This window comes from Acinonyx jubatus, chromosome A3, assembly GCF_027475565.1.
Source record: "Acinonyx jubatus isolate Ajub_Pintada_27869175 chromosome A3, VMU_Ajub_asm_v1.0, whole genome shotgun sequence".
In the NCBI taxonomy this organism is placed as follows: Eukaryota; Metazoa; Chordata; class Mammalia; order Carnivora; family Felidae; genus Acinonyx; species Acinonyx jubatus.
In genome coordinates this window covers 22,819,464-22,837,774 of record NC_069388.1, presented here as the reverse complement: position 1 = coordinate 22,837,774, position 18,311 = coordinate 22,819,464, and the positions used below count along the sequence as shown (strand labels likewise).

The 18,311-nt window shown below is 42.4% G+C and overlaps 1 protein-coding gene across 9 annotated transcripts in view; it reads left to right on the top strand.

The window, feature by feature from the left end:
• CNBD2 (cyclic nucleotide binding domain containing 2) overlaps nucleotides 1-18,311 on the top strand; it is a 65,374-nt gene that overhangs the window by 3,148 nt on the left and 43,915 nt on the right. For 4 of the 9 annotated variants that reach the window (XM_053200007.1, XM_053200008.1, XM_053200006.1 and 1 more), the window contains 2 exons: nucleotides 15,332-15,469; nucleotides 17,922-17,975. In XM_053200007.1, coding sequence (XP_053055982.1) covers nucleotides 15,332-15,469; nucleotides 17,922-17,975 — 192 coding nt within the window. Of the gene's footprint in view, nucleotides 1-10,649; nucleotides 11,439-13,380; nucleotides 13,597-15,331; nucleotides 15,470-16,596; nucleotides 17,154-17,921; nucleotides 17,976-18,311 lie in introns of those variants that run through there. The other 5 variants (XM_053200010.1, XM_053200009.1, XM_027069982.2 and 2 more) reach the window with 4 other exon arrangements.

The window sequence follows — 18,311 nt, the reverse complement described above, 5'->3', positions numbered from 1 at the left end:
CATGCAGCTGTACCACAATCAATATCTAGAAACATTTGATGAGCACTAAGATCCTGTAACCAAACTAAAGTGAGTTTGATTTTTAATGAATCACAGATAGAGACCACACCACGTAGAGCTCACAAAGTAAACTTTATTTGCAGCAACTAAGGAGATCATGGGTAATAACTTCTGAAGCTGTGACTCCCTAAGCAAAGATGAATGGATTCCTTTTATTTGGGGTTAGGATGAATATTTAGATAAGGAGGGCCTTGTCATCACATGTTAGAGGTGGGCATAAGGTCGTGCATGCACCTTAAGGATCCATGCCTATACATGCAGTGTATATTATGTAAATGAGGCTTGTGCTCCTCCTTGAGTGGAGATTTTAGTATTATCATGTTTGTTTGTTTATTTATTTTTTTTAATTTTACTTTTTATTTTTTAAAATTTACATTCAAATTAGCATATAGTGCAACAATGATTTCAGGAGTAGATTCCTTAGTACCCCTTACCCATTTAGCCCATCCCCCTTCCTACAACCCCTCCAGTAACCCTCAGTTTGTTCTCCATATTTGTGAGTCTCTTCTGTTTTGTGCCCTCCCTGTTTTTATATTATTTTTGTTTCCCTTCCCTTATGTTCATCTGTTTTGTCTCTTAAAGTCTTCATATGAGTGAAGTCATATGATTTTTGTCTTTCTCTGATTGACTAATTTCACTTAGCACAATACCCTCCAGTTCCATCCATGTAGTTGCAAATGGCAAGATTTCATCCTTTTTGATTGCTGAGTAATACCCCATTGTATATATATACCACATCTTCTTTATGCATTTATCCATTGATGGACATTTGGGCCCTTTCCATACTTTGGCTATTGTTGATAGTGCTGCTATAAACATGGGGTTGCATGTGTCCCTTCGAAACAGCACACCTGTATCCCGTGGATAAATGCCTAGTAGTGCAATTGCTGGGTCGTAGGGTAGTTCTATTTTTAGTCTTTTGAGGAACCTCCATACTGTTTTCCATACACCATGCACCAGCTTGCATTCCCACCAACAATGCAAAAGAGATCCTCTTTTTCCGCATCCTTGCCAACATCTGTTGTTGCCTGAGTTGTTAATGTTAGCCATTCTGACAGGTGTAAGGTGGTATCTCATTGTGGTTTTGATTTGTATTTCCCTGATGATGAGTGATGTTAAGCATTTTTTCATGTGTCAGTTGGCCATCTGCATGTCTTCTTTGGAGAAGTGTCTATTCATGTCTTTTGCCCATTTCTTCACTGGATTATTTGTTTTTTGGGTGTTGAGTTTGATAAGTTCTTTATAGATTTTGGATACTAACCCTTTATCTGATATGTCATTTGCAAATATCTTCTCCCATTCTGTCGGTTGCCTTTTAGTTTTGCTGATTGTTTCCTGTTTATTTATTTTTTGAGAGAGAGAGACACAGAGTGCGAGCTGGGGAGGGGCAGAGAGAGAGAGGGAGATAGAGAATCTGAAGCAGGCTTCAGGCTCTGAACTGTCAGCACAGAGCTTCATGCGGGGCTCGAACTTCTGAACTGTGAGGTCATGATTTGAGCCAACATCAGACGCTTAACCAGCTGAGCCATCCAGGTGCCCCAAGATTTTAGTATTATAGTGAGGTGAAGGTAACAGTTGGTCACCCCATGGTCCATCTGCACAAGTGTGAGTCAGGGATTGTGTTCAGACTGGTCTGGGTGATCTGGGCCTGCTGCAACTCTTTGTCCAGGAAGTTGTTATTGCTTAAGGGTTAGTTTTTGTTCCCACCACAGGGATGTTATGCCCCTTGGGGTCTTTTGCCTGAATTAAAGATAAGCTGGAAAGAAGAACTTAAGGAAAAATGTGGGACAAAGGTTGGTGAGTACAAGCAGGTAGGCAGTAAAAGTCAGGTCTTCGGGTCTGGCTCTGACAATCCCTTTATAATTGCTACCACTTTATAGTTACACCCATTCCTCTCCGCTAACAGCCCCCCTATCCTTAGCTGCAGGCAACCACTAATCTGTTCTCCATCTCTATGATTTTGTCACTTCAAAAAATGTTATGTAAATGGAATCATACAATAAGTAGCCATTTGGGACTGGCTTTTTTCATTCAGAATAAATCCCTGGAGATTCATCTAATTCATCTAGGTTGTTTCGTATGTCAGTAGTTTGTTCATTTTTATTGCTGAGTAATAATCCATAGTGGGGATGTACACCATGGCTTGCTTATCCTGGCACTGGTTGAAAGACATTTGCATTATTTCCAATTTGGGGCTATTCCAAATAAAGCTGCTATGGATTATTTTATAATATGGCTTAGATAAATCAGACTCTTTCTGAGCTTGGGGGTAGTAACTACCTCACAGAATGGCTCTGAAGAATCAATGAGGAAATATATGCAAAGGAACTGGTACCAGGTTTGGTATTATTTAGGTGTTCTTTAATTTCTTACATCAATGTTTCATTGTTTTCATCGTACAGAATCTGCACATATTATGTTATATTTATACCTAAGTATTTTGTGTTTTTAGTGCTACTACAAATGGTATTGTTTAAAAATTTTTAGTTTCTAATTGTTTGATAGTATGTAAAAATACAATTGATTTTTGTCTAGTTACTTATATCCTGTTACTTCATTAAACTTGGAAACTCACCCCCAATGGGATTCGTTTGTTTGTTTGTTTGGTTGTTTTTTTTTTGTTTGTTTTGTTTTTTAAAATTTATTTTTGAGAGAGAGAGAGAGAGAGAGAGTGCAAGCAAGGGAGGGGCAGAGAGAGGGGGACAGAAGATCCGAAGCAGGCTCTGTGCTGGCAGTAGCGAGCCCAATATGGGGCTCAAACCCTTGAACTGTGAGATCATGACCTGAGCCGAAGTTGGACTTTCTACCAACTAAGCTACCCAGGAGCCCCTGTTTCTTCTTTTTTACTACCAACCCCCCAGTACACTTGCCATTATTTACTTGTAAGAGTCCCAAGTTAGTTGCTGTTTGTGTTTTGTCCAAAGTTTTTAGTTGTAAGAGACGAGGGAGAGAGGCTGTAATGGGATTACTGCATCTTGCTTACCAGTGGAATTCATTATTCATTCTGATGCTCAAATTATCCTGGATTTGACCAGTGGGAACCTGCTCATGTCCTTTTGTATCCTTTTGACATGTGCCATCATTTTTTGAAATTTTCCTTAGTTTTAAGTACATTGTACCTTCCCCATCACAGCTCTGGAATCAGCCATTTCTCCAAGAAACCTTTATTCTTTTAGTGGAGAATGGTGTTTAGAAACCAGGATTTGGACACTGGGTTTGTTCGTTGCTGTTGGAATAATTGCTGCTCCCAGGCTCCCTCAGGAACAAAGCTAGGGTGTATGTATGTATGCATGCATGCGTGTATGTATGACTCCCTCATGAACAGAGCTAGGGTGTATGTATGTATATATGTACGCATGCATGTATATACCCCGAAAGTTAGTAAAGGAAACCTCAACTAAAATTGCAGTTGGAAAGGCCAGTAGGGGGAGCTCTCACCCAACCACTTGTGGCCAGTTACCCCAAACTGGAGGACAAGTATCTTCCATCTCCCAATGGGAAGGTGTTACTACTTCACTACCTGGGCAAAAGGAAAGGAGGTAATTCTGGCCCAGCAACAAACCCAGCCAATGGGAAGTGCTGTGGCTCAGCCAGTGAGAAGCGATCATCCTGAACTCTTACTTTCCTCCCAGGAACTCTCACCTTTCCTTTGCTGACTTCCTTGCCCCACCTCTTCTCTGTGAAACCCTTCCATTTTGCATAACTCTTCAAAGCATCTCTGTTTGCTAGAGGAGGTACCGCATGATTTATGAATTGTTTGATAAAGCCAATTAGATCTTCAAATTTACTCAGTTGAATTTTTGTGTTTTTACCAGTGTGTGTGTGTGTGTGTGTGTGTGTGTGTATGTATGTGTGTATATATATATATATATATATATATATATATATATATATATATATATATATATTTGTATCTCTATTTCTGCATCTGTCTCTCTCTCTCTAGAAATCCATGAGTTCACACCAACAACTTTACCTCAAGTTTAACGCCAGGGGGTTTATTCCAGTTTTCTCCCTTTCCATACACTTAATTCCCTTCTTCAACAGAGAGAAACTTGGCTCTCAAGGTCTTCTTTGACCTATCCTCTTAAAAGTAGCTAGTCTCCTGTAGTTGCTTCCATTCCCCCAACCCTGCTCAAGGCTTCAGTGCTACTTGCTATCCCACCACAGCCTCCCCTTACCCCCCAGGCAAATGCCCACCATGGCTGGCCCCACCTATGGCTTCTAGACAATCATTTAGGAATGGAGAGAGAAGGGGAACATTATTATTTTTAACTTAAAGAAAAATTGTGGTATAATCTACAAAACAAAATTTACCATTTTAACTGTCTTTAAGTGTATAGTTCAGTGGCATTAAGTACATTCACATTGTCATGTAGCCATCACTACCATCTGTCTTCAGCAAATTTTCATCTTCCCCAGCTGAAATTCTATACCCATTAAATAATAACTCCCCATTCACCCCTCCTAGCCCCCGAGACCACCATTCTATTTTCTGTCTCTGTGAATTTGACTCTTGTAGGAACCTCATATAAATGAAATCCTACAATATTTGTCCTTTTGTGTCTGGCTTCTTAGCATAATGTTTTCAAGGTTCATCAAAGTTATAGCATGTATCAGAATTTCCTTCCTTTTTAAGGAATATTCCATTATATATATGTTGTGCATTTTGCTATTCATTTGTCAACAGACATTGGGGTTTTTCTGCCTTTTCACTATTGTAAATAATGCTGCTATGAACATTGGTATGCAGATATCTTTTTGAGTCTCTGCTGTTAAGTCCTCTGAGTATATACCCAGAAGTAGAATTGTTGAATCATGGTAATGCTATGGTTAATTTTGCGCAGCTGCCGTACTGTTTTCCACAGTGGCTCTACCGTTGTACATTCCCACCATCGGTGCACTTGGGTTCTAGTTTTTCCCCATCCTTGCCAACAGTTGTTATTTTGCATTATTTTCTTAATGTGAGGTGTTAAATAGAAATTTTTAAGGTAAGTTACAAGTAGACAGGACATTCATATTTTCAAAAGATTTAGTAATCTAATCATTTCATTTACACTCACCACACACTACCTACATCATTTCAGAAGGCCAGCTGTGATCATGGTGAAGAGAAAGCAGGTTCAGCTAATGAGGTGGTTTGGATAAAAGGCCCCCAGGATGTTCCTGTGTGTGTGTGTGTGTGTTGTATTTTTTATTATGAAGTCTAGGAAGCTTGCCCTAATCTCTCTACTGACTTTATTAATTTCTTTTTGATAACCTTTTTTATCAAATGTGTTTGATCTTCAGATAAAGATCTTTTGATGTTTTGATGAACTGGAGGTAACTGGTCTAGGGTGCTTAATCTGGCTGGATTATGTTTGCACTTAACTCAGTTATTAGTAATTATTGTTCGTGATAAACCAATGTAAATTGAGAAGCCTGGATACTTTATAATCCTTTCCCTATCTTCTCCTTTCATTTATTTTTATTCAATTGCAACCCTCCCAGTTTCTAGTTTTCAGTGAACCTGTTTATAGTGTGGTGCTTTACTAGGAGCTGTGTTGTACTGCATTGATTTTGTTTTATTACTTAAAAATTGATATATTCACAGGTGCCTGGCTGGCTCAGTCAGTAGAGCATGCGACTCTTGATCTTGGGGCCATGAGTTCCAGCCCCACATTGGGGCTAGAGTTTACTTAATAAAAAAATTTGAGGGGGGGGGAAGCCTGGGTGTCTCAGTTAAGCATCAGATTCTTGGTTTCAGCTCAGGTCATGATCTTACAGTTCGTGGGTTCAAGCCTCACACTGGGCTCTGCGCGGACAGCATGGAGCCTGCTTGGGATTCTCTCTCCTTCTCTCTCTGTCTCTGTCTCTCTCTCTCTCAAAATAAATAAATTAAAAAAATTTTAAATTGATGCATTCATTTTAATAGGTGAGATATATATACACCCAGTGTAAAATTCAAGTCAAAAAAGAATAATTGTTATACTTCTTTTTCTCATTCTTTCCCATCCACTTTTAATTATCGTTGTTAGTTCCCTTTATATCTTTAAATATTCTTATACATCTGTTTCGTGGTCTATTTGGTTTAAAAGGCGTCTTAAGATTTACAGCTATAGGGGCGCCTGGCTGGCTCAGTCAGTGCACTCTTGATCTCAAGGTTGTAGCTTTGAGCCTCATGTTGGCGTGTAGAGATTACTTAAAATCTTAAAAAACAGAGATTTACAGCTATAAAAGTAGAAGAAACCCATGTACTTAATCCTCCCACTCTCTCTGTGTATCTCCATACCTGTTAGCTCTGCTATTTCTTGGTTCCATTTTAATTGTTCATTGACAACTCCTTCACTTGCTTTATGCAATCCTGACCTCTGCAAGGCTAGCGTCCTTTTTTGATGTTTCTGAAATTATCTTCAGTTCTGAGGTGGGTTTTTTTAAAAAACAAAACAAAAGAAAACAACACTTCTTTCCTGACCTTTGCCAATGCCATCTCCTCCAGTAGCTTCATCTCTTTGAACTCTCTGCACCTTTGCTTTAAACTCTTGTTTTTAAAATGTATTAAGCCCTTTGAGTTCTTTGTTGTTCATGATTATCATCTGTTTCATGTTAATTTTTTTTCTGATGCATGCCTTTTATCTGCCATTTGTTTTTCTTGCTCCCTGTCTCCTTCTCCCACTTTTCTGTAATATATAGGTCTGGTGCTATTTATTTATTTTAATTATAAATCCCCTTTAAATGAAGTGCGTTCTTTCTGAACCAGCCATTTGCTGGAGGTAAGTGTGGAGAAGGGACTGAAGTAGAATTCCAGACTGGCAGGAAGTGTCTTAGGGTCATTAGCAAAGCTCCTTCTGACAGAGGTTTTGTGTGAGTGAATGGGTTTAGTTCTTTCCTCTTCCGGCAGATAGAGCTTGGCAGCTTCAGGGCTGCAAAATGGCCTGTGTGCATTTCCCTGTCAGCCCACATGCCCTGCTCTCCTTGCCACATGCCAGTGGCACCAGGGAAGCTCCCAGAGCCCAGCCCTCACCATACCAGCGTTCTACAGAAGATGCTATTGGGTCTGTCTTCAAGTGTTCTGACCTTTTGGGGAGAATTTGGAACTCTGCCAGCTCTCCCAGGGGCCTGCAGCCCCAGGCATTTTCTGTTGGCTCTAACCCCCTGACTTGCCATTTTTGCACAGGCCAACAAGATAGCTTTCTACTCTAAGCAGCTTCGCTGAGGGCTTTCTCTGGCCACGGGTTGCCCGGTCCAGAAAAGCTAGCGAGTGAATGCCACCAGGGGTAGCCCTTAACCAATGGGACAGCTCTGAAGCATGCTCTGTGCAGTGTTACTAAGGTCCTGGCACATTGGAGCCCTATTTGTCTACAAGAGTGACCTGTTCATTAGTGTGGCCCTCTCAAAAATTAAAAAAAAATTTTTTTTAAGTTTGTTTGTTTAAGTAATCTCTACACCCAGTGTGGGGCTCAAACTCACCACCCTGAGATCAAGAGTCCCATACTTTTCCCAATGAGCCAGCCAGGCACCTCAAAATTCTTTCTTTTTTAAAAAAATATTTTTCTTTTATTTTTAAGTAATCTCTACAGCCAACATGGGGCTTGAACTCCGAGATTAAGAGTTGCAGACTCCACCCACTGAGCCAGTCAGACACCTCTTCAAAAAGTTTTTAAATATATGAAGAAGATAAGATGATTTTTCTCCTTAGCCACGTTAACAGATTATGGATTCTCTATTGACCATCTTTGCATTTCTGAATGATGTTATTTTTAGTAATCTCTACACCCAATATGGGGCTTGAACTCATGACCTTGAGATCAAGAGTTGCATGTTCTACTGACAGAGCCAGCCAGGCACCCAAACTAATTCAAAATTTTTCAAAACTATCAAAACAAGCCAGCAGGCTAGTTATGGCCTGTGGACCACAATTTTGCAACCACTGGTTATATAGTCAAAGGACTTTAGGCCTGAAAGAGGCCGTATAGATCCTATATTGGGGGTTGCAAATAGGTAACGTGCCTGGCAGTTAACACGATTTTGTGAGGTGAGGACTTTGGTGAATTAGAGAGCCCATTCCCCAACTAAAGATAACCAGGTTAAGTTTTAACGATATTTTAACCAGAACACCATGTGAGTCAAATAAAGCAGTCTGCAAGCCCAATTTGGCCCATGGGTGGCCGGTTTGTGACCTCTGCCTGCTCAGCCTTACTTCCTGCCAGGACTCTGGGGCATCTCACATTCCACCTACATCTCATGCTCCCTGATCAGGCCCTGCCCTTTCTTCAATTTATCTTCATAGCTTTATTGTAGTCCAGCTTTCTCTTGTGGCTTTCTCTTATGGTTTCCATTTCCACCATATTGTGAACTCCTTGTGAACAGAGACCATGTCTTATTCACCTTTTCATGCTTTGTATGTAGTTGGGGCTCTATAAATGTTTGTTGCATAATTCTTACAATTAGCAAAACAAGGATCTTAAAAAGAAATTATTTGTAGAATTGACTCTCAGTTTTTGAAAAAATTTTTTAAATGTTTATTTATTTTTGAGAGAGAGACAGAGTACAAATGGGAGAAGGGAAGAGAGAGACACAGAATCCAAAGCAGGCTCCAGGCTCTGAGCTGTCAGCACAGAACCCAACGTGAGGCTCGAACTCATGAGCTGTGAGATCGTGACCTGAGCCAAAGTTGGACACTTAACCAATTGAGCCACCCAGGGGACCCTCTGACTCAGTTTTAAAAGGAGGATGGGGTGGGGTCCCTGGGTGGCTCCGTCAGTTAAGTGTCTGACTTCAGCTCAGGTCATGATCTCACGGTCCGTGAGTTCGAGCCCTGCGTTGGGCTCTCTGCTGACAGCTCAGAGCCTGGAGCCTGTTTCCGATTCTGTGTCTCCCTCTCTCTCTGACCCTCCCCCGTTCATGCTCTGTCTCTGTGTCTCAAAAATAAATAAAAACATTTAGAAAAAAAATTTAAAAAATTTAAAAATTAAAAAAAAAAAGGAGGATGGGGTGCCTGGGTGGCTCAGTCTGTCAAGTGCCGGACTCTTGGTTTCAGCTCAGGTCATGATCTCGGATTTGTGAGTTCAAGTGCCACATCAGGCTCTGTGCTGACAGTGCAGAACCTGCTTGGGATTCTCTCTCCCTTCTCTCTCTGCCCCTACCCCACTTGCATGCGTGTTCTCTCTCTCAAAATAAATAAACTTACAAAAAAATTTTTTAAATAAAAGGAGGAAAGTGACGCCCAATGTGGTTAAGTGATTTACCCAAGATCACAGTAGAATAGGACCAATGCCCTTTCTGACATTCTATTCTGCAGCAGTTCAATTATAAGATTAGAAACTTGGACAAAAATGACACTTTTTTAAATTTCTAGAGCTGACTTTAATGTCTGAGTCTCCAGCCTGCCTCCTCATGGACAACTTAATTTAGATATCTTCAGGTAAATTGAGATCCAGTCCAGTAATTTTGAGGGAATGTAATTTCATGCTGATTGATTCATCTTAGGCCAGTTCAAGGTTCTCCAAACTTCCTGCCTCTTTCTCCCCAATACTGATCCAATTCCCAGGGAAATTATACAACCACTGCTGGCAAGAGGTGAAGTAGGGAATGTCTACTTTCAGGGTCTCATCAGGTTCTTGGTCCTACTTACCAGTATCCTCCAATGCCCCCTTTGTGAGTCTGTCCTCGCCATATCACTTGCCTGTCAGGCAGCTCCCAGGACCCATCAGGTACCTCCCTGTCCAGAGCCACCTCCCACCATTTCTCTTGCCTTGCCCATCCCCAGTGGTTTGTTTGAGAAATCCCCTAAACTTTTGTATTTCCTTCCTTAAGACCAGGTCTGTGGAAGGGGAGGCAAAAGCCCCACACTGCTCTTCTCTCTTTTTGTCTGAAACTTTCACGTACTCTGTTTTCCCTGAGTACTTTGCATCTTTTCTCCAGGTAAGGGGGAAAAAAACCAATTCGATCTCTTCTCATCTTTGTAAGTGGTTAGTGGCTCACCCTAGGAGTGGTGACCTTTGAATTGAGTAATTCAGAGCTTGGGTCTTATTCACTATCAGACTGTCTTCACCATGTTGTGTCCTTCCATTTGGCAGTCAGTGGGGAGAGGGTTGGCAGATAGGTGTAGCTCGTTAGGAATGGCAAATCATGCAGTACTTGAAGTCATCAGGGTTTTTTGTTCGTTTTGTTTCAAGTTTATGTATTTATTGACAGAGAGAGAGAGAGGACAGGGAAGGGGCAGAGAGAGAGGGATAGAGAGAATCCCAAGCAGGCTCCATGCTGTCAGCGTGAAGCTCGACACTGGACTTAAACCCATGAACTGCAAGATCATGACCTGAGCCGAAATCAAGAGTCAGACGCTTAACTGCCACGCAGCACCCAGAGTTGTCATTTTTTATTGAAGATTCTTGTATGAGAGCAAATTGGGATGATCAACTGCCATCTTTAATCTAGTAGATGGCAGTACTTTAGATCCTATATTCTTCTCTACCTTTGGAAGGACCTCAGAGTCATTGAGTTCTAGCCACCAAATTCCTTTCAACATTTTAACCTCATTTAGCCAAGGACTTCTGATTTTATTTTTTTCTTTTTAATGTTTATTTATTTTTGAGAGAGAAAGAGACAGAGTGTGAGTGGGGGAGGGGCAGAGAGAGAGAAGGAGACACAGAATCTGAAGCAGGCTCCAGGCTCTGAGCTGTCAGCACAGAGCCCGATGTGGGGCTCGAACTCATGAAACATGAGATCATGACCTGAACTGGTCAGACGTTTAACCGATTGAGCCACCTAGGCGTCTCTGGAGGACTTCTGATTTTCTGAGTGTTCCTGATTTGCTGATTTAACAAGATTTGTAGGACAGTGCCATACACCAACACTTCAGGGTCTCCCAAGTTCTAAGCCTCAGAGTGCCCCCTAGGCTGAGGTGTTGGGTGCTCCTGCTCCCAGCCCAGAAACCTCCTACTTCCTTTAAGATGGCCCCATGATTGGCAGTCAGTTAGCTACTTGGAGCCTCAGTCTTATGTAGGGACTGGGTAGGAGGCCCCTCACCTTGTGGTTGTTGTGAGATAAATAAGATAATGCCTGTTGGTGCTCAATAAATATTAGACTCCCAGGTTCCAATTCCTTCCCACTGCCTTCTCTTCCAGAACCCTCCATTGTGACGTAAGGAGATTCTGAGAATGAGATTTTTCTCAGAACTCAAGGCTTTCAGAAGCTGTTGGTAGGGTATGAGGAGTGGAGAGGAGCTTCTACCTTGCCACTGCGGGAAGCTATTTGTTTCTAATATAAGTGGATTCTTTGGGAAGGATTTGAGGTCCTACCCTTGAAAGGCAAAGGGGCTCGTTATGCCATTTGCCAGCTCAGGAACCATGAGGAGATATAGAGTGTCTTATTCATGGCAGATCCTGAAGAAGGAACTGGTGAGGAGTGTCAGGGGTCCTGGGAGGGGAGAGTGGAAGGTTGCACAAACAGGTATTTTGAGGAAGGGAGAGGCAGGTGTAGGAGGGGGCCCACCCTGCACCTTTTGGGGTCACAGCATGGCACAAAGGGTAGACTTCCATGTTAGGCTTCAGAAAGACTGAATCCTGACCCCTTCCCTTTAGACTACTATCCTCTTGACAATGGGCTTACCACAGGCTACTCCAAGCCCCTAAGAACGGCTCTGTATCCACCTTTCCTGCTATTGTGAAATCCAGAGAGAATAAGGCCTGGTAGCAGGACAGAGTGATAGGTTAAATTTATGGACCCTGGAGCCAGACTGCTGGGTTCAAATCCCTATCACCTGTTAGTCCTATGACTAATATTAGTATTAGGCAAGTTACTTGATTTGCTGTGCCTGTTTTTGCCTCTGTAAAGGTGATGATAGTATCTACTGAATTGATTTATTGTTGAGGGCTAAATGAGCCAATACATATAGAGGGCTTAGAATAGTGCCTGACAATGGAAAATTGGTATGTGATGAGTATTAATTTTATTTATAAAAACTTTCTCCATATTTCCTGCAGATATATATTTTTCAAAGAAAACATTACAGTTACAGGTGAACCTTCTTACCATCCCATTCTGTTCCTCCTCACTGGTGACCACTTTCCTCAGGATGTGTACCCTTCCTATCTAGATTAAAAAATTTTATTACATTTGTATGTATTTGTAAGCAACATAGCATGTAGCACATTTTTTAAAATGGTATCAAAAATGGCATCATTTTTCAACCTTTTTTTCACTCAAAATTTTGTGTGAGCTTTACCCACATAGACATACATGTACAAACAACTCTAGTGCTATGTTCACTCCTCTTACTGTCTTATAATGTGTTGATACATTCAGTTGTTTTCAGCTTTTCCCATGGGAAATGCCTTCCATTCCCCAAATCTGGTAAGCATAAAATGGTATCGTTGTCACTTTAACTTACTTTCTGTTATCTCTAGTAATGTTCCTCCCCTCCCTTCCCACCCCCCTTCCTTCCCTCCCCCCATTCCTTCCTTCCTTCCTTCCTTCCTTCCTTCCTTCCTTCCTTCCTTCCTTCCTTCCTTCCTTCCTTCCTTCCTTTTCTTTCTTTCTAATTTAAGGTTTTATTTTTAAGTACTCTCTACACTCAACATAGGGCTCAAACTCACAACCCTGAGATCAAGATTTGCATGCTCCACTGACTGAGCCAGTCAGGTGCCCCCAGAATCTTTCCTTCTTTCTTTCTTTTTTTTTTTTTTTTAATTTTTAAGTGTATTTATTTTGAGGTGGGAGGCAGGGAGAGAAGGAGACAGAGAAGCCCAATGTGGGGCTCGAACTTACAAGTGGTGAGATCATGACCTGAGCTGAAGTCAGATGCTTAACCAGCTGAGCCATTCAGGCACCCCTTTCCTTCCCTCCCTCCCTCCCTCCCTCCCTTCCTTTCTTCCTTTCTTCCTTCCTTCCTTCCATGTATATTTTTTAAAGTTTATTTATTTTTAGAGAGAGAGAGTGAGCAAGCGTGAGAGGGGCAGAGAGAGAGGGAGAGAGGATCCCAAGCAAGCTTCACACTTTGAGCGTGGAGCCCAATGTGGGGCTCAATCTCATGAACCTGAGCCAAAATCAAGAGTTGGATGCTTAACTGATTGAGCCATCCAGGCACCCGTTTCTTCCCCCCTTCCCTTCTTCCTTCCTTTCTTTCTTTCTTTCTTTCTTTCTTTCTTTCTTTCTTTCTTTCTTTCTTTCTTTCTTTCTTTCTTTCTTCTTCATCTTCTTTTTTTTTAATTTTTATCTAAGTAATCTCCACAGCCAATGTGGGGCTCAAATTCACAGTCTAGAGATTAAGACTAGCATGCTGCTCCGACTGAACCTGCCAGGTGCCCCTCTTTTCTTTAAAAACATTTTTTTTTAATGTATATTTATTTTTGAAAGAGAGAGACAGAGCATGAAGCAGGGGAGGGGGAGAGAGAGAGGGAGACAGAATCTAAAGTAGGCTCCAGGCTCCAAGCTGTCAGCACAGAGCCTGACGCAGGGCCCACAAGCAGTGAGATCATGACCTGAGCTGAAGTGAGACGCTTAACCAACTGAGCCACCCAGGCGCCCCCAGGTGCCCCCTCTTTTCATTACTTACAGGTAATCTGAGTTTTCCTTTTGCATTACCTATTCATATCCTTTGTTCATTTTTCTTTTGGGTTATATGTATTTTTCCTTTGATTTATAGAATTCTTTAAAATTAAAAAACAGTTTGGGATAGTAATTTTTTGTAATAGCTATTCTTTGTAATTTTGGATAGTAATCCTTTGTTGATTATGTGCGTGGCCAATATATTCCAGTCTTCAGTTTATCTTTTCATTTTATTTATTATGTCCTTATTAACAGAAGTTAATAAAAGTTTTTAGCTTTTGAATTTAATTATAGAAATTTTCAAGCACAGAAGTTGCAGTATATGTAATGATCACCCCTTAGATCTAACAGTCAGCATTTTGCCACATTGACTGTACATATTTGTGTGTGTGTTTGTGCATAGGTGTGTGTTTGCTGAATCATTTGAGAGTAAGATGCATTTTTTATGACATTTCTTAAAAATAAAGACATAATGTCACTATAATACTAAGAAAATTAACACTAATTCCCTAATATCATCTAATCTCTAGTCATATTCAATTTCCTTATTTGTCCCTAAATAATGGCTTTTACAGCTTGTTATTATGAATCAGGGCCCAATCAAGGTTCATGCTTTACATTTATTTGTATGTCTCTTAAGAAACTGGGTTAGTTGACTTGTAGATTGCCTCACATTCTGGATTTGTCTCTGTGGTGTTGAACTTGTTTCCCTATGCCCTGTATTTTTACTTGGCAGGCAGAGGGTGACTGCCCTTACTCCCAAATTCATACTGGGATAAAGAGTCTGATTTGTTCTCAGTTCCAGTTCCAAATTCCCAGGTTCAAGGAATGCGTGGAATCGATGGCCCAGCTTGGATGAGTGATTATATTAGTTTCCTATCGCTTCTGTTAACTAAAGTATCACACAATTTAGGGGTGCCTGGGCGGCTCCGTCAGTTAAGCGTCCAACTCTTGGTTTTGGGTCACATCATGATCTCACGGTTTCATGAGTTTGAACCCTGAGTTGGGCTCTATACCAGCAGCACAAAGCCTACTTGGGATTCTCTCTCTTTCCCTCTCTCTCTGCCCCTCCTCCACTTGGGCTGTCTTTGTCTTTTTCAAAATAAATAAATAAACTTAAAAAAAAACATATCGCACAGTTTAGTGGCTTAATACAGATTATATTATCTTACATTGGCTGGAAGTCTGGCATGGGTCTCCCTGGGCTAAAATCCATGTATCAACAGGGATGCATTCCTTTCTTGAGAGTCTAGGGAAGAATGCATTTCCTGGACTTCCTAACTTCTAGAGACTACTTACATCCCTTGGCTCACGGCCCCCTTCCTCTGTCTTCAAAGCCAGCAGTGTTGCATCTGCTTGACTGTTCTTTCCTCAGATCCATCTAATTCCAAAATACAAGCTCTTTGCATCACTGTACCCTACTGTTATTTGTGCTGTTTTCTGGACCAGAGTGAAGGACTTAGTATATAACTAGAGCTGGGTTGGTGAATATTTTACATGACCAGCTCTTGGGGAGGGAGGTGCCCCCATTTGTAGTAGTTATCTGTTTCTGCGGCATAAATACTTCCTGCTGTGGCCATTTTTGGGCTACCAACATGATTTGAACAGGCTTGAAAACTTTGCGAAAACATAACCATGGCTCTGGCACACCACTCTTCCATCTCACCTTGTTAGCAATGTCCAGCGTGCTGGTGGCTGTTAAAAACAAATGGTTTCTACGATCTTGTTTGTTTTGTTTCCACAGGGGCTGTACCGGCTCACCAAGGATATCATTGTGATGATCCGAGTGTGTAAAATGTTCCGCCAGGGCCTTGGGGGATTTCGGGAATATCAGATCATTGAGACTCCTCACAGAAAGCACCCTCTCTTTTCCTTCTGGGATGTAAGCAGCTGGCCTTGGCAGGATTATGAGGGCTTAAGGGGAGGGGTCCAATAAATAGCACCTCACTTCCTAGTCCATATTCTGAACCAACAGAAGACAAAGGGAAAAACAGATAGAAGACCCAACTGTCACTTTTGTTAACAATGGGACTTCTATTGGAGAAGTGACTTATATCATCAAGTGAGAAGATGACCTAGAACTACATACCCAAATTAGACAACCTTATGTGCCCAGAGACAGTGCTGAACCAAGGCAGGCCTCCACTGTGGGACCAGGACTTCCTGCCCCACATTCACAACAGAGGAGGACAGAGTAGAATGTGGGCTCAGAGGGACAGAGAAGGAATGATCACACCCAGTTTTTCTTTCCAAAATTCACCAAGGAGTTTAAGTCGCTCCTTCTCAATGTGCAAGAAAGGGGCCGGTAGTGTTCTACCAGTGCAACTACCTCCATGTAGAAAGAAACATCCGGAGTGGGGAAGAAGCTATCTCCATATCAGCAGGAATCAAAGGAGCCAGAGAAATCCAGAAGTCTCATTAGAGTCTGGGTTTTCTGAATGCCCACCACTGTTCATCTTCTCTATCTTCTTTCCTGTCCCCCCCATTTAAACAAGGGAACACATGCATGGCCCTGCTCACTCTGGAGACCATGCTGTCTAGATTTTCTAGAAGGTTGCAGTTTATGCCAGTGATATCTCATGTGCCCTATTTAGCTCAGAAAAGTTGATCACCTTCTGTTAACCTGTTCTGGATTCCCAAAGGTGTCTTCATTACCATCCAGGACTCCAAAGTTTTTCCCAATCCCTGGATGAACTCTGCCCATTTTCCTTTTGTGCCTAGAGTGACTAGATTCAGCCCTGCTTCCTAACTCCACCCAGTGATTCAGTCCAAGAATTTGCCCCAAATGGTTTCTGAAGGAGAGGGGTATGGGCAGTGCTGATGAGTGAAAGAAATGCAGTCTTAGATTGGTCTTGAAGGGGCCAGCAGGTATGTGGGGCTGAGTTTAAGATGTAGCAGGGAGTTGGGGCCTCTGGGTCTGCAGAAAGGAAGAGAATGCCCTATCTAAAGACATTCAAATTCATATATTAATTTTTTTTAATATTTATTTTTGAGGGCGGGGAGGGGAGGGACAACCCACAAACTGTGAGATCATGACCTGAGCTGCAGTTGGAAGCTCAACCAACTGAGCCACCCAGGTGCCCCTCAAATTCATATATTTTAAAGACATTATTCGGCCAAACCAATGGAGTCTGCAGCCAGATTCTGCCCTGTGGTTGGGCCATAAGTTGGGAGGGGATGGAGTGGAAGAATTGGAACCTGAGAGACAGGTTTGCTGTCAGGAAGGAAATTCTGACTCAGGGTGTCATCATGCAGTGGTAACAGGAGTCTTTGTTACCAGAAGACTTGAGCTGGTGCCTGGGCATTTGGAAGTTGAAGACTCAAATCAGTCTTGTCATTGGGGGAGTGTGAGGCCAAACAACATTGCCTAGGCAGGGTGGCCTTGAGCAGAGCAGAAGCCTCTCTCAACGGCAGCCTATGGGAGTCATATGTGCAATGGGCAGAGAGCTGGGGGGCCGGAGTGTAGGGTTGGGTAGAGAGACCAGTTTTCATCAGAGCATGTGAATTCATATCTTTCTGAGCACCACTGCTTTCCTTCACTGGCCTTCTTGAGAAGCACCATACAGGTACACAAGCTATATATGGGGCAGTTGGGTGGGGAGGACCTGAGGTATGCCTACCTAGACAGATGCGTGGGGGTCCTGGTTTGGCTCAGATGGTGGTCAGGGCCTTGTTTGTCCCTTTCCTTCTCCCCAGCTGCTCCTAACGTATCCTTCCCCTTCTCTCTGCCTCTTCCTCTACCTTTCCACAGCTCCCCTGCATCCATTAGGAGATAGAGTTGGGTTGGTTCATGCCCAAGATCTCTTACACCTCCTCCTCCTGGCCATATTCTAGAAGAAGACTGTATACTCAGTGTGTGATCCTTGGGAAGGTTCCTTCACTCACCTCGAGTTCAAAATGGAGCTCAGTAATACCTGCTTTGTCCTGATGATGAAATGGAATAAATAAGGAAGAAGCACATGCTTGGCTCCTTATAGGCACTTGGTGAAGATTGGCTTCATTGGTGCCTCCGTTTTATCCCTTTTTGTCCCTCTCCACTTTCCCATTTGCTTCTTTCCCCCTCTTTCTTTTCTCTTTCCATTCTTCCTCTCTTTATCCTCCCCCAGCCCATATTTACAATGACATATTGTCAATTCTGGGCCTAAGTCTGGGTCTGAATTTGGGCCTTTGAGGTAGACATGAGAGGGCCAGCTGGTAGAAGGGTTCCTGTGGCTTCCTGACCACCATGGGGATGGGGACGCAGGAGGGTTTAAGTGCAAGATTTTAGGAGCACTCTTGCTGATTCTCTTTCTTCTTCTTCATTCCTTTTTCTCCCCCCCCCCCCCCCCCGCCAGAAAAGGAAGCAAGGCCGAATCACATTTGATACCATGGACTTTGTTGCAGAGGAGGTATGTATAACTCTGACCTTGCTGGCTGGGAATTTTCTTTCTGCATGATGGCCTGGAAGTAGCATTGGGCTGAGTATCAGGACAGCTGGATTTAGTCCATGTTCTGCCACCAAGCCAGTGTGTCATCCTGAGCTAGCCTCTTAGTTTCCTCATCTATAAACTAGCTGATCTCAGTGATCCCAAGATCCCAGTCCTGACTTTCCAAGGCTGTGAATCCCGCCCCTCCCCTGAACCTGTTGTTGCCTTAGAAGCTGAGCAGAACCAGCAGGGAAGAGCTCCTGTACTTGGACCTGTGGACACACAGCCAAAGGCAAAGCAGAGGCTGTGAGAGCTCCA